The sequence below is a fragment of the Arvicanthis niloticus genome, chromosome 10 (assembly GCF_011762505.2).
Source record: "Arvicanthis niloticus isolate mArvNil1 chromosome 10, mArvNil1.pat.X, whole genome shotgun sequence".
In the NCBI taxonomy this organism is placed as follows: domain Eukaryota; kingdom Metazoa; phylum Chordata; class Mammalia; order Rodentia; family Muridae; genus Arvicanthis; species Arvicanthis niloticus.
The window spans coordinates 20,550,790-20,564,777 of NC_047667.1; the positions used below are offsets into that span (position 1 = coordinate 20,550,790).

General features: G+C 43.1%; 1 protein-coding gene across 9 annotated transcripts in view; it reads right to left on the bottom strand.

Moving 5' to 3' along the window:
• Positions 1 to 13,988, bottom strand: part of Srgap2 (SLIT-ROBO Rho GTPase activating protein 2) — a 221,105-nt gene that overhangs the window by 68,289 nt on the left and 138,828 nt on the right. For all 9 annotated transcript variants that reach the window (XM_034513584.2, XM_034513582.2, XM_034513583.3 and 6 more), the window contains one exon: positions 3,954 to 4,016. In XM_034513584.2, the coding sequence (XP_034369475.1) occupies positions 3,954 to 4,016 (63 nt within the window). The remainder of the gene's footprint in view (positions 1 to 3,953; positions 4,017 to 13,988) is intronic.

Sequence of the window (13,988 nt, forward strand, 5' to 3'; positions counted from 1 at the left end):
TTGTAAAAGAGTTAGCACCTTATTTTCATTTGCTGCCTCATTTTTCTGCACTTCCCCTATATTAAAACCAAATGCCTTGAGTTTAGCACTATCCCTTATTTGTCTTTATATCACTAGTGCCTAATGCCAGGGTCGAATAGATGAACAGTATCAGGGGGCTATTTTATTAGCTGTCATTGTTTCAAGGTGAATTTTAACTTGAAGCAGCCCTGCAACCAGCTGCTGTACCAAGTCAAGGAGACATATTCAGGGATGATACAGAAGCATAAAACCTTGGGAGTAAAGAGAGCCCCAGAGTAAGTGTCTCACTATCTCTTCTCTCTCTCTCCCTCTCCCTCCCTCCTTCCCTCCCTCCCCCCTCAAGTTAGCAACTCTTTGGCTCTTCATAGTCAATTCATGCGGTTTCCCTGCCTTCATGATATATACCCTTTCCTGTGGGGCTTCCTGGGTTTTCTAGACACAGCCTTTCTGTACAGTTGAGGCAGACAATCCAAGAGTTCATTGGGAAGCACTGTGCTCTGACTTCAAAGGCATTCCTACAACATCAGGAAGAAAATGAAAACCACTTTACCATGGCTTACAAGCTAGCCAGCTCATTGTGATGAAGGGGGGGTGGGGGGGGGAGATAATGGACCGGCATACATATGTGCAAGAATCACTGGGCTTGCTCTCTGGAAGAACAGCTGTGGGAAACTCCCCCTGGCACAAAATGCTAACTCAGGGAAATCAAAGCCCCTTCAGGCAGAAGAGGAAGGTGCAGAGGAGCAGCTGGCTACTTATGGTGGGGTTCTGGATCTCTTGTTCAAAGGTATCTTTATTTAGAACTACCTGGGCTCTGTCCCTTGGCTCATCAAGGTTTAAAAGTACTTAGAAGATCAACCCTTGAGTAACTGGTTCCCTCAAAAGAAGTATTCATGGGTGTTAGGAGCAACTGCAAGAGGACCACTGGAAAATACAGTGGGTTTCTTAATACCTTCAGCTCTTCTTTCAATGACCCACAAATCACACATGATTTCTATTGCTGACAGGATCAGTGAAAGCAGAGGTCCTTTCCTGTTTTCTTAAATAGAGCAAATAGGGAAATGCTCTTTAGAAGAAACTCCTCTATTTCTTCCTAGTGCCCAGAGAGTATATATATGGCAAATAGCTTTCCAAAGCCAGCACATGGTAGTATCAAGTTCCTGCTTGAGGAAACCACTATCTCATGTAGGGTGACTAACATCCTGCTTTCCTCAAGACTACCAATTCAGCACTAAAAATATGTCCTAGGAAACTGTTTAAGAGAAGGTTTCACTGTGTTACCTTGGCTGGCCTGGAACTCACTATGTAGAACAGGCTGGCCTTGAACTCAACAGATCCACCTGCCTCTGCTTCTCAAGTATTGAATTAAATGTGGCTTTCTCTTCATGAGCACCAGGCTAACCAGCAAAAAGGATGGTCACCCCAATCTCACACCAGTCCCAAGCTAATCTTACCGTACATAAGCAACGACTCTTAGTTCTAGTCTGCAACTTTTCTAATGACCTATACAGAATCTTCAAACTCATTTAGACCTTAACTCTAGTCTCATATTTTGGTGAATGAAGAATTCCTTGACCATTGTCAGCCACACAGCATGCAGGTATCAGAGCACAGCACTTGCTGCTGCTTCTGGGGAAACTGCTGGGTGGAAAACCAACAAACTTCACAGCAACTCATCATCACGGTGACTTTTTTACCAATCCAGAGTCAGCACACACATGCTTCTCAATCGTGGTACTGCTGACATTTGGAGCTTGGTAACTAGTATGGTAAATTGTTCTGTACATTGTAGCAGAATGTTAGCAGCATACTTGGCCCCCACTTTTTAGATGCCACTAGGCCACCAAATCCTCCAGTCATGACAACTAAAAACATTAGCAGACATTGCCACACATTCCATTTTGCAGGAATGGGGGTGATCACCCTGTTTAAGGCTCAGTGTACCGACGTCTGTTCTGCCCTCTCTGGAAGTTCCTGGTGTCTTCTTTGTATTTCCTTTTCCACTTAGATGGAAATAGCTAAGCTTTATTTGGGACTTGCCAAATATTAATTCACCTCAAAGCAGACAGCAGCACACTCACTAATTCTGCATATGGATGCTAGTGGGAAGGCTCTATGCTCTGTATTAACTATGGTGGCCACAGAAGCAATTGCCAATACTGGTCTGAAGACTAAGCATAGAGGTCTCAGGGCTGGGAGATGGCTGAGTACACAGAGGCCTAATGACCTGAGTTTGATCCCCAGATCCCACAAGGTGGCAGGAGAGAACAAACTTCTAAGAATGGTCCCTTATGTGCACTCAAAATAAATACTAAAAATAATAAATGGGGGCTGGTAGACATGGGGTGGGGATGGAGAGTGGGGGGAGAATCTTCCATCTTGTCCTTCGCCAGAAAAGCCAGAAAGCCCCATGGTTTTCTTCCTCATTCCACCACAGCTTACACACTACCGTTTGCCTCTTAAAGCTTATAAAGTAAGGTAAAGCTAACAGTTCTTCAGACACTGTTTCTCCTCTGCTGCCTCACTGCAAAAACAGTACGCTTGGTCTTAATTGACTTGGGGTTTGCTGCTTGACTTCTGAGAAACAACAGCAAATAGCAAAGGCTCAAGATGCTTATTTATTGGGAAAACAAAAGGAGTCCTAGAAAAACATGTGTCATTTGTTATACTAGAGAATTCTACAGAGGCAAGCCTCTGCTCTTCTTGGTACCTAGAAGATGCTCTAAAAATAAAGAGAAGTTAAGCAATGAAAAGATAAGGTTCAGGAAATGCATCCACTCTGAAAATGGTTCACAATACCATGCTTCTAATGTTTAAAAGTCTTAATTTCACTTGAGAGAAATAAAAACTTAGGAGACAAAGAGTACCACCTATTACTTGGCTTCAGAGATTAAGAGTCAATGAGTAGAAATTTCAAAACAATTGGAGGATCACTGGAGACAAATCAGATGACCACTCAAGTCTGTTTACCAACAGTTGCCATGACATACTGGCCACACCTAAACTCCTGGATCAAGAATTTAGAATTCTGATCTCAGATGCTTGTGAAACACGTCACCACTGCCCTCCCATCCTATGAAAGAAGGGGGTGAAGCATGGAAAGAGATAAGAGGGAGGGAAGGAGAGAGGGAGGAAGAAGTAAATACAGAAAATCATTTATACCTTCAAATAGGTTAGGGCACTCTAGAAAATGACACATAGTGCTGGCACAACCAAACTTTGGAAAGGGTCTGTAAAGCTACATGTTCTACAACTGAGGCATTCCTCCTATGGCAGCAGGAACTTCCTTGGTGTGTGTGTTCTCAATATAATTAACAAAACATGGCTGAGAGAAAACAACCACCAGCACACTGCATATTTCACTACAAGCCACAGTCTAAAGAGTTCAAAGCAGACTTCCTTCTTCCCTCCAAGCCCACAGCTTACCTCTCTGTGGTGTTTGTAGCATTCTCCTTGCCTGAAATGTCGCTTCACACTGCAGACTTTAGGAATCTGAGCTTCCCTTCACAGCGTCTGCTCTAGCCTCAAACTACAGTTAATCTAAGTTTTGATGCAGAATTTAAGACTATAGATGCTTCCCAATATGCATAAGTGTGATGTAGGCTACATTCCTTGGCATCAAGGGTCCCTAGCTTGCTGGTAATGGTGACAGCTGTGCTGGTAACCTAGACCTTGGCTGGTTTCTTTCTATGGTGCCCCAGATGAAGCCAGAATACAATTGCACAACTGGAAAAATATGTTTTGGCTCATTTTGTTTTGAAAAAAATTGAGTGTGGAAAAAAAAAAAAAAAAAACGGGTGGGGTCCCCCCAATGGGGAATAGGCACTGTCCTCAACCTCAGTTGAGTTCTGTTGCTGACGTGAGTATGGCTGCAAATTGCCAAATGCTGCTTCTCTCTATGATAAAAGGGCCAGGCAGCCCATCTGATTTACCGAATAAAGCTCGTTCAGGACCTTCATCAAGTCATCTTGGAGCTGCTGGCCAACTTCTTTACTCTGTAAAGAAAAGAGGAAGGAAGGTTAATTGAAAACCAGAAGGAGATGGGAGGTGGCAGCAAAGACACGAACAGCACAGGCTCTACAAATGACACAGATTCGATTACAGCCCAGTATTTAACCCAGCAAATCAGATAATCAATTATGTCAGATTACTCAGAGTTTTAATGAAATGAAATGGGCCCTTTCTATAGCCCAGTAGAGACAATCATGTAGAGGGAAAATGGGTTACAGTTCTTGAGTTTTTCAATTGATCTCAAAAGCAGTCTTAAGAGCCACAACTATGGCCAGCCACACTGTGCTTCCTCAGGTATTTGAAGGCAAACACTCCACTGGATTACTAAGGAAAATAAGGTGTCCAACAAGATTAGACTAGGAAAAGGATATAAACATTCAAGGACTTCAAAGACCCTAAACTCAGCAGAAAACTCCAAGCAGAAGGTACTGGACTTGTAAACTGACAGAACACTGACCTCAGCAAGCTAGGATCCACAGGAATGGTCTGCACACTTCTTCTCCATAGAAGGGAAAAGCACCTAAAATTGAGTGCATTTGTTTCTTCTGGCACTGATCTTAAGACCTACAGGTCACCCGATTCTCACTTGTTTCATTTCTTTCCCAACTTCTAAGGCAGTGGTTCTTCAATAATAATGTCTTGCAACAGCAGTTAGTACTACCTGATTCTGATACTATATGTTAAGGAGTTTCCAACAGACTAATTCTGAGCAGCAGTAGCCCTCTGATCCCTTACTGCTGCTTACCCTAGTTTGGATCTAACCGTGAAGAACAGTAGAAACAGAAGAACGAGGAAGCAGGAAAGAAAGGCATCCTCTATGCCAAATGTTAATACCCAAACCGCAGAGAATGAAAATAATTGGCTATTGTTTTCAATACCAAAAATTCATATATCTCCACCAGCTGAGCACACTTTCTACTTTTCCAGACTGGGAACGGAACCTGGGATCTGGTAGGTACCAGGCAAGCACTCTACCACGGAGCTGCATCTCCAGCCCTAAATGACAGCTCATTTCTGAAGCAAGGGAAGAGTTCTTGCTTCAGAGTTCAAGATGTGTGTGTGTGTGTGTGTGTGTGTAAGACGGGGGAGAGAACATGTGTGCCTCCCAGAGGGCACACTGAGGGCAGAGAAAACTTGCCTGAGTCAGCTCTCTCCATCATAGTTCTGGGCATCAAGACTCACGGTGTCAGGGACTGTTAGCAAGTGCCTTTATCCACTGAGTTCTATCTTGCCAGCCTGAGCCTGAGCATTTTAAAAATTGTTTTACCACTTTACAATTAAGTTCTTTGGTTAATTTTTTTTCTATCAGGGTATTCATTATGGGATATACCATAGGTGTGACTTCTATCATGAATACTTATGTGTTTTATATTTAATAATTTTAAAAATGGGGTGGAAGGACCACAAATTAGCAACTACAACCATTACTGCTAGTCTCAGCTTTTCTGTCACCTGCTGTGTCTTTGCTATTTTCATTGTTGTGTTGACAAAAGACTTTTCAAGAAGCAATTGAGGTTACTGAGGTTACAGTTCAAGAAGGTATCTTCCATCTTGTTGGGGAAGGGATAGTGGCAGGAATGAGGAAGTAGGCAGATCACAGAGCAGAGAATGAGCAGGCTGAAGGCTTGTCCCCCATAACCCCATACTCCTAAAGGTTCCATAACCTTCCCAAATAGTGCCATCATCTGGGGCCAAGTACTCAAACACACGGGCCCATGAAGGACATTTCATATTCAAACCACAGCATTTGCTGTACTTTGACTGCTCTGGTCAATTTCTCCAGGCTTAATTTCTCTTCTGTAAAAAAGTCTTTCTGTCATATTGTAAGACCTGGAACTCTGAAATGTCTACAGGAAAACCCAGTGAATATATCCCAAGATAGGCAAGAAATATAGATATAGATATAGATATAGATATAGATCCCAATATATCCCAAGAAAGGCAAGGACTTTCTGAAAAGAACTCTAATAGCACAGAAAATAAACTTAAAAACTGAGAAAGTGGGTAACATTGAATTAAAAAGACATTTTGTATAACAAAGAAAACTACCAGAATGAAGAGAGCCACAGAATGGGAGAAAGATCTTTTCCAAGTAACCATCTGGTTATCTAGAATCTACAAATACCTCCAAAAATTAAACAGCCCAATGCCCAAATCATCTAGTCAATAAATAGGCTATCGAAATGAACAGATAGTTCCTACAGAAAGTAATACAAGTGGCCAGTCTTAGAGTTCCTTCTAGGCTCCACTCCACAGTTACCTGGCAATAGCCAGGTATGCCTGACTCACTATAAAAGGGACTGTTTGTCAAGCGAATGTGATGACCACTGCACTACGGTATCCATCCCATGTGCAGTCACCAAAGGCAGACACTGATATGGATGCCAGGAAGTGCAGGCTGACAGGAGCCTGATATACCTGTCTCCTTAGAGGTCTGCCAGAGCCTGACATGTACAGAGGCTGATGCCCAGAGCTAACCAATGAACTGATCTTGGGGTTCCCAATGGAGAAGTTAGAGAGAAGACTGAAGGAGCTGAAGGGGTTTGCAACCCCATGGGGAGAGCAACAATACCAACCAACCAGAGCTCCCAGGGTCTAAACCACCAGCCTGCCAGCCTGGGAGCACATAGGGAGGGACCCATGGCTCCAGCTGTATATGTAGGAGAGGATGTCCTTGGTCCCATGAAGGCTGGATGCCCCAGTGTGAGGGCAGGGAGGTGGGAGTGGGGGTGGGTGGGTGGGAGCACATCCTCATAGAAGCAGGAGGAGGGGGAATGGGATAGGGGGTTTCTGGGTGGAGGGGAAATGGGGAAAGGGGATAACATCTGAAATGTAAATAAAATATCCAATAAAAAAAAAAGAAAAAAGGGGGGGGCCTGTTTGCTTCTCCTCACTGGAGCTTATTCTCTTACTCTCTTACCCCCTGTATCTTTCCCCTCTCCCCACATGTTCCTGCCAATCTCCCACCCTCACCCTTCCTCTCTCCCTCCTTTCCTCTGCTTTTCTTTGTCTCTACTCCCTCCTCAACTCCCCATTCCCTAAATAAACTCTATTCCATACTCTATCAGTCTTATGGCTGGTCTTCAGGGGAAGGGAAGCCTCAGCATGGGCCCGTGGAGGCCCCCTCCACCTCACCATATCTCACTCTATCAAACATATCCTTGCCTCTTCTCTTTTTTTATATATATAAAACACAACAGCCAGTAAATATTTGAAAAATGTTCAAGATCCTTAGCCATCAGAAAAATGCAAATTAAATTGTTTTTAGAATCCATCACATTCCAGTCAGTGGTGTCAGAAGAAAACAGTAACAACAAAGCTGAGTTCTAAAAGCTACAACTGAGCTATATAACCCAGCTATACCAATCTTGGGAGTACACTAAAGGACTGTGGGTAAACATACCAGGGATACAGTACATACATGATTATTGTTGCACTATTCATAATAGCCAAAAATGGAACGAGAAATGAAATGTTGTACATATATACAAGGAAAGTTTACGTAGTCAAAAAAAGGAAATAAATAAAGAAATGACTTTTGAAAGAAAATAAGAAAATGGCTGTAAATGAAAACTATGTGAAGTGAAGTAAATCAGACTCAGAAAAGCAAACGGCACGTTTGTTCTCTCGGAGAACCCAGATTTAAAACTGCATGTGTAGGTTATGAAACTGGGCAGGGCATTAGGAAAGGGGAGGAAGAGACTTTTAAGAGAGCTGGGAAATAGAGTAATGGGATACATATCATAAGAAAGCAGAAGTTGGTGTTAACAGGGGGAAGAAAGGGAAACAGCTGAGGGAGGAACAGAGGAAGAGCTCTGAGGGAGGGAACAAGAGAATAAAATAGAATGACGCACATGAATGAAGATGCCGGGATGGAACTCATCACTCTATTTATGCCAGCCTAAAATACTAATTTTTAAAAAAAAGACTTTTTCTTACTGTTTTTGTTTGGTTTCTCTAATGATGTGACAAAAGCAACTTGGGCGGAAGAAAGTGTTTGTACATAGCCTAGGCAATGTCCATCACTGAGGAAAGCCAGGTCAGAGATTGAGGAGAGACCACTGGGAGTGCTGCTTACTGGTAGCTTCCCAACTATACTATATTTCAGCTATATTTCTTATACTGTCCAGGCCTCCCTGCTTAGGAATGGTACCGCCCATAGTGGGCTAACCTCCCTACATCCTCCCTGCTTAGGAATGGTACCGCCCACAGTGGGCTAACCTCCCTACATCAATTAGCAATGTCTCACAGACATGCCAAGGACAACCTCTGAGCTCCTTCTTCCCAGTTGACTCTTTAGGTCTGTGTCAAGTTGACAGCTGAAGCTTACTATGATACTAACCTCTACCATTCTATGGTTCTATGTGATGTTTTGCCTGTCTCCTTATTGTTAAGAAAAACATTAAATATTAGTCTTTTCTGTCAAACACATTTTGTTTATAATGAAGAATTCAAATCTTTTGTTTCTTCTTCACCTTATAAAACCTTTATGTAAATGTTTTAATCCCCCACTCAGTAAAGCTTTTATTCAGACAAAGGCCCTGCTGCATTTTTTTGTTTGTTTGTTTGTTTTTTGTTTTTTCGAGACAGGGTTTCTCAGTGTAGTCCTGGCTGTCCTGGAACTCACTCTGTAGACCAGACCAGGCCGGCCTCGAACTCAGAAATCCGCCTGCCTCTGCCTCCCAAGTGCTGGGATTAAAGGCGTGCGCCACCACTGCCAGGCTGCCCTGCTGCATTCTTGACCCCTTTTGTATTTCCTTTGTATAGATTCTTATAAAAACTAGTCAGTCATGATGGACTGAGGTAGAATCCTGCTTTACAATAAAAACCAAGAACACTTCCTGGCCTTGTGTGCTTCATCAAGAATAACATTTCTCTTGTTTAACTCTTGATCAACAGTTTTGCCTGATTGAGACACTTCAGTTGGAATTGTGGTCACTTTCTTTGTGGCTCGAATTTATTTTTAATCGTGTGTCCATATTAGAGCCACGAAGACTGGCTTCAGAGCAGAGTAAAAGACAAGGCACAAGTTCTCTGTGCCAGATGCCAGCAAAATGAAAGCTTCAGGGATATCTTGCCTGTTTTAGATTTCCCATTCCTAGGTCTTCTGGTTCAGTCACCAGGGAAAACAGTAGCTTTCGACTGTTGGTCTATAACTTCCCATGGAATTTCCTCCCATGGAGAGGAAGGCTGAGCTCCACAGAAGCAACAGAGGAGCAAGAAGGCAAAGAGAGGAGAAAATGACTCACCATCTGCCTTAGAGTCAACAGGTCAGAGGTGAGTGTGAATATCACTATCAGCTGCCCACCCTCCCAGCTCCAGAAGCCCCCCCTTGCCAGGCCTCTCTCACCTCATCCTTATGTTTAAATGGCAAAGGTTAAATGAGATGGTACCTGAGGTGCTATGATGCCTAGCCAGGACTTAAACTAGTAGGAGTCCAGGAGTGGAAAGAGGAAGGGAGGAGAAGAGGAGGGAAAGTCTAACCAATAAAATAGCAATTAAGACAGGCAGATGTTTCCTTTTGTGTCCTGATTAGTTGGGAGGACCAATGAACTATTATCCCTGTTTATTTGAACAAGCTGCTGAAGCAATCAGATTTACTGTTCCTTCTGGATGGGCTTTGAACACGCGTGTAGCTAGCTCTAGTTAGCTCAGTTAAAATATACAATTAAAGCTCCTAATGATCTATTCTGACCCAGAATAGAGGCAGGAACTGGCCAGTGTCTCTCCTTTCACAGATGATAAAAGGCCACCTGTTCTCCAGCTCAGAAGCCTTAACAGTACGCCTTCAGGGAAAAGTAAAGCCTCAGGAAGTGCTTCCGTGCAGATCTACTCTGAGGGGTTAAAGGAGCTGGGAAGCTACCAGGGAGCCCCACCCAAAGACAAGGAGCACATTTACCCAGGAACAACAAAACTGATAAAGCCAAGTAGAAGATAATGAGGACTGCAGAGCTTTCCCTTCTCTATAAAGAAGCAAAGGAGTTTCTAGGCAGGGAAGAAAAGGAATTTACAGTGCAGTCTTTGTGCACCAACACATGGCCTGGGTCTCTTTTCTTTAAGATTTCCTGGAAGAGAATGAGTCATCTAAACATTGCAGGAAACCAAACAGAAGTTGGGGTGGTTAACTTTGGGTAAAGTTTTTCTTTTAAATGTTTGCATAGTTATCAAAGAAGGGGGAGGAAGAGGAGGAGGAGGAGGAGGAAGAGGAGGAGGAAGAAGAGGAGGAGGAAGATGAAGGTAGTTTAGAATAAAAATGTGGCAAATTAACAGTGGACTAGGAAGTGTGATGGTGTGCTCAGATCTGGATCTTATTTTGAAACTTATCACAACCATTTTGGCTAGAGTGGGAGCCACACTCTGCCTGCGACAAAAGCAGGCAAGCAGGGGTAGTCACAAATAAGATTGCAACAGCTCCTTCCAGCTGTGTGTTTACAAAACCAGCAAGAAACCTTCCTTTTCTAACAGATAAGGGCTAGACAAAACTGGAACATACAGCCTCATCTCCACAATGTCCGCCACCCTGCCCAAGCATAAGACAGCAGAACGTGTGTTCTGTTCTGTCTGGATCCATAGGATTGTCACTTGCCCCTTTAAAAGGTTTATTTTATTATTTATAATTATGTGTAGGTGTGCGTGTCTGCATGTGGGTATGTGGAAGTGAGTGAAGATGCCCGAGGAGGCCAGAGGCTTCAGATCCCCTGTGTTTGCTGTTAAAATTACTAGCTGACAGATGACTGGGACCCAACAAAATTGGAAGAGCATCAGTGCTCTGAACCATTGAGCCATTTGTGCACTCCTTGCCCCATCTTTGTACTTTCTTAAATTAATATTTCCTGAATGTCAATGGGTTTTTCTGATAGATAGGAACAAACAAATGAACGAACAACCCACCAATTATGAAAGGATTCTAAAACTAGTCCACACCAGGAGCAGCACTGACTCTTTACTTTCCTACTTACTCAGATCAGCATATTTTGCCTGTCTACACTACAGAACTTTTATTAGGCACAAAATCTCTCCTTATTTGTAGATGTGTATACTTATGAGAGAATGTTTCTGCCATGTAGTAGAAGCTAATTTCAGGGTCCCAAGGCTGAAGCTGTCAGCAGGTAGAAACAGCAGGGTCATTTAATTCTGTGACAATGAGACTGTGTCAGCAGTTTTCCAAAAAGAATCAAATTTTCAAGTGCACAGATCTCCATCAGTGCTAGGTCTCTTTACCCCCAAAGATATATCAGAGGTCAACTGTTCAAAAAAAAAAAAATCTAATTTAAAACTGAATGGACATTTCCAGATCTCAGAGGAAGGGGATATAAACGTTCCACTAAGCTCTTCAGCAGGAGACAAGCCACCAGATCCAGGGTGGAGGTTTCAGGAGCACTCTATTTCAAAGAGGCCGAGTTCCTGAGCTGGCACTTTGCCCAGAATGCTTTGAATGGTTGAGATAGGGCTTAAGGGAGTGGGCTATTAGGTATCAGGCCAATGGTAGGTGATGGTGGTAACTGAACCTGACTGGCCTCTCCCATCCAACTTAGTTCAAAAACCAAAAACAAAACAGAAAACAAAACAAACAGTGGTTCAGTGGGGGCTATTGTCACAGGGGTGCAGAGAATGGTGACCTAGCAGGTCAGAGCTGAGAAATGACTTCTGAATTTCCCTTCAACCATATTCCCTTGCCTGTGTGTAGGAAGAACCTTGTAGTCCCCATTCATCCACTGATACTCTGAGGAGATCAAGGTCATACAATATACAGATACAATGCTAGGAGTATAGTTTGGTGGTAGAGGCTTACCCAGCAGCTCAAGACCTCGGTGGTGGTGAATCTCCAGTATGACAAATGATAAACGATAGAAATTACATTGAAGCACAAATATCTTAAAGAAAGGCTGGCTTGGAGTTGCCGTGTGAGAGACACTGTGAATGCTCTGACATTCTGAATATGGGTAGGAGGCAAGGGTGTTGTGAAATTATAATCCAGTATGTCTACAATGAAAATCTTATGTGTAGCACCTTCTTATATTTCCTATCCTGTTCTACTTTTTAAATACTAGTCATAACTCACTAAATTTAAAGTAGCAGTGATAGGATTAGAGCCCACCAACCAAGACAGAAGCTAAATAACTTCCCCTCTTGAGATAGCTGATTACAGTTTAAAGTAGGTTTAGGCTCAATTACTGAATTCTGGCAAGGCGGAAAGACAGCTGGATTTTAGGAAATGTACAAAACAAAATCCATCAGCAAATATTTATAGAACATCTATTATATGTCATATACTTGTGGCTTGAATATAAAACAGAGTTTAAAAGTTCACAGTCTGCTGAGAAAGATAGACATTGACCTGATGTCTGAGCCTATCAGAATGTAAGTCTTTATCCATCTCAAAGACATTAATAGAAATGGGATGATCTTAGTGTAAGGATTTCTTTTTCCTTATCTCAGTCCAGCTTGCCAGAAACAGAAATCTGAGTTTTTTAAAAATCCAGCTATTACACAGTAAATCCTTCTACTTTGCATTTGCCTTTCTAATTACAAATGGCTGTTTCAGTCATAATGACACTGCTTTAGAGTAAGTGAATCTCAAAAGCTTATATATTGGCTAAAAAATGTTTGGAATCTTTTGAGTTTGTAAGCACCATAAAAGCTAATTTCACCATTAACCGTTTCACTTAGAAGTTAATGAATATAGCTGAATATTTCTAGGGGGGAAATGTCACCTTACAGAAAAAAAAATGTCAGAAACCCGACACACTAAAAATCCCACTACTTGTTTTAGACTCGTGTTGAATTATCTAAAAAACCCATAGTATTAAAATACCCCAAAGCTTCCATGCCCCTTGCCACCTGCGGCAGTCGGGAGAGCTGGCCCCGGGGTCTGGAGAGAGCAGATGAGCTGGCTCTAGCTGGCTGCAGCACTCAGGAGAGCTGGTCCTGACCTTGCCTGGGCTGCACAGTAGAGTTGGCCTTGGTGGAGAAGGCACAGTTGAGCAGGCCTGAAGGCAAGAGCATCGAAGAGCTGGCCCTACCACTCATCTGCCATGAGGTAGTGTGGGTGCAGGTATGATACCCCTCCCTTGCTGCCACCTGCAATAGTTGGAGAGCTAGCCTTGCCCTCTAACTGGATGTAGAACACAGGGAAAGTGGGCCCTGCATCTCACCTCGACAACAACACAGTGGAGCTGACCCTGATGGCAAAGGCACTGGTGAGCCAGCCCCAAGGGTGTGAGAGCTGGAGAGCTGACCCTGTCTCCTGTTGATGGAGGTTTTAGGTGACATAGCTGGAGCAGTGTGGAGAGCTTATCCTGGTGGTATGGTTAAGGGAGAGCCTACATACTGACCAGCTCAGCTACCATCCAGGCACAGATCCAGGGCTCTGAGTGGGCTCTGAGTTGGCCCACTACAACATTTGTATAATCTACGAATATTTGGGATGTGTGAAAAGTCCAGGCCTGCTGACCCAAAGCTGCAGGATCTCCATGACACAGGGCAACAACAGGATAACCAGGAAGAGTCCTGGTAAGGAGCCAATATTGATGGTATCATAGAAGCCAGAGATCTTGAACCAGACCAATAACTCATTGGTCAATAACAATGAACATTTGCCAGTGCAGATGTGTGGCCAGAGGGATATACTGTGGGTCACACTGTGACACACTACAACTTCCACAGTGAGATATGTTCCATGCTTTGCTTGCTTTTTGTTCATGTAGTTTTTATGGGGGTGGGGGGGGAGGGTTGTCAAGGAAAAGGGAAGATATGAAGAGATGGGGAGATGAGCAGGACTGGGGTGCATGATGTAAAATTCACAAAGAATCAACAAAAAGTTTAAAACAAAACATAACAACAACCAAACAAACAAAATAACAATCCAAAGCCATTAAAACATAAAACCACTGAGAAGTAATGGAGGAACAATGTCTCTTGAGCAGCTTACACCTGGCAGAGATTCAAGAGTGTTA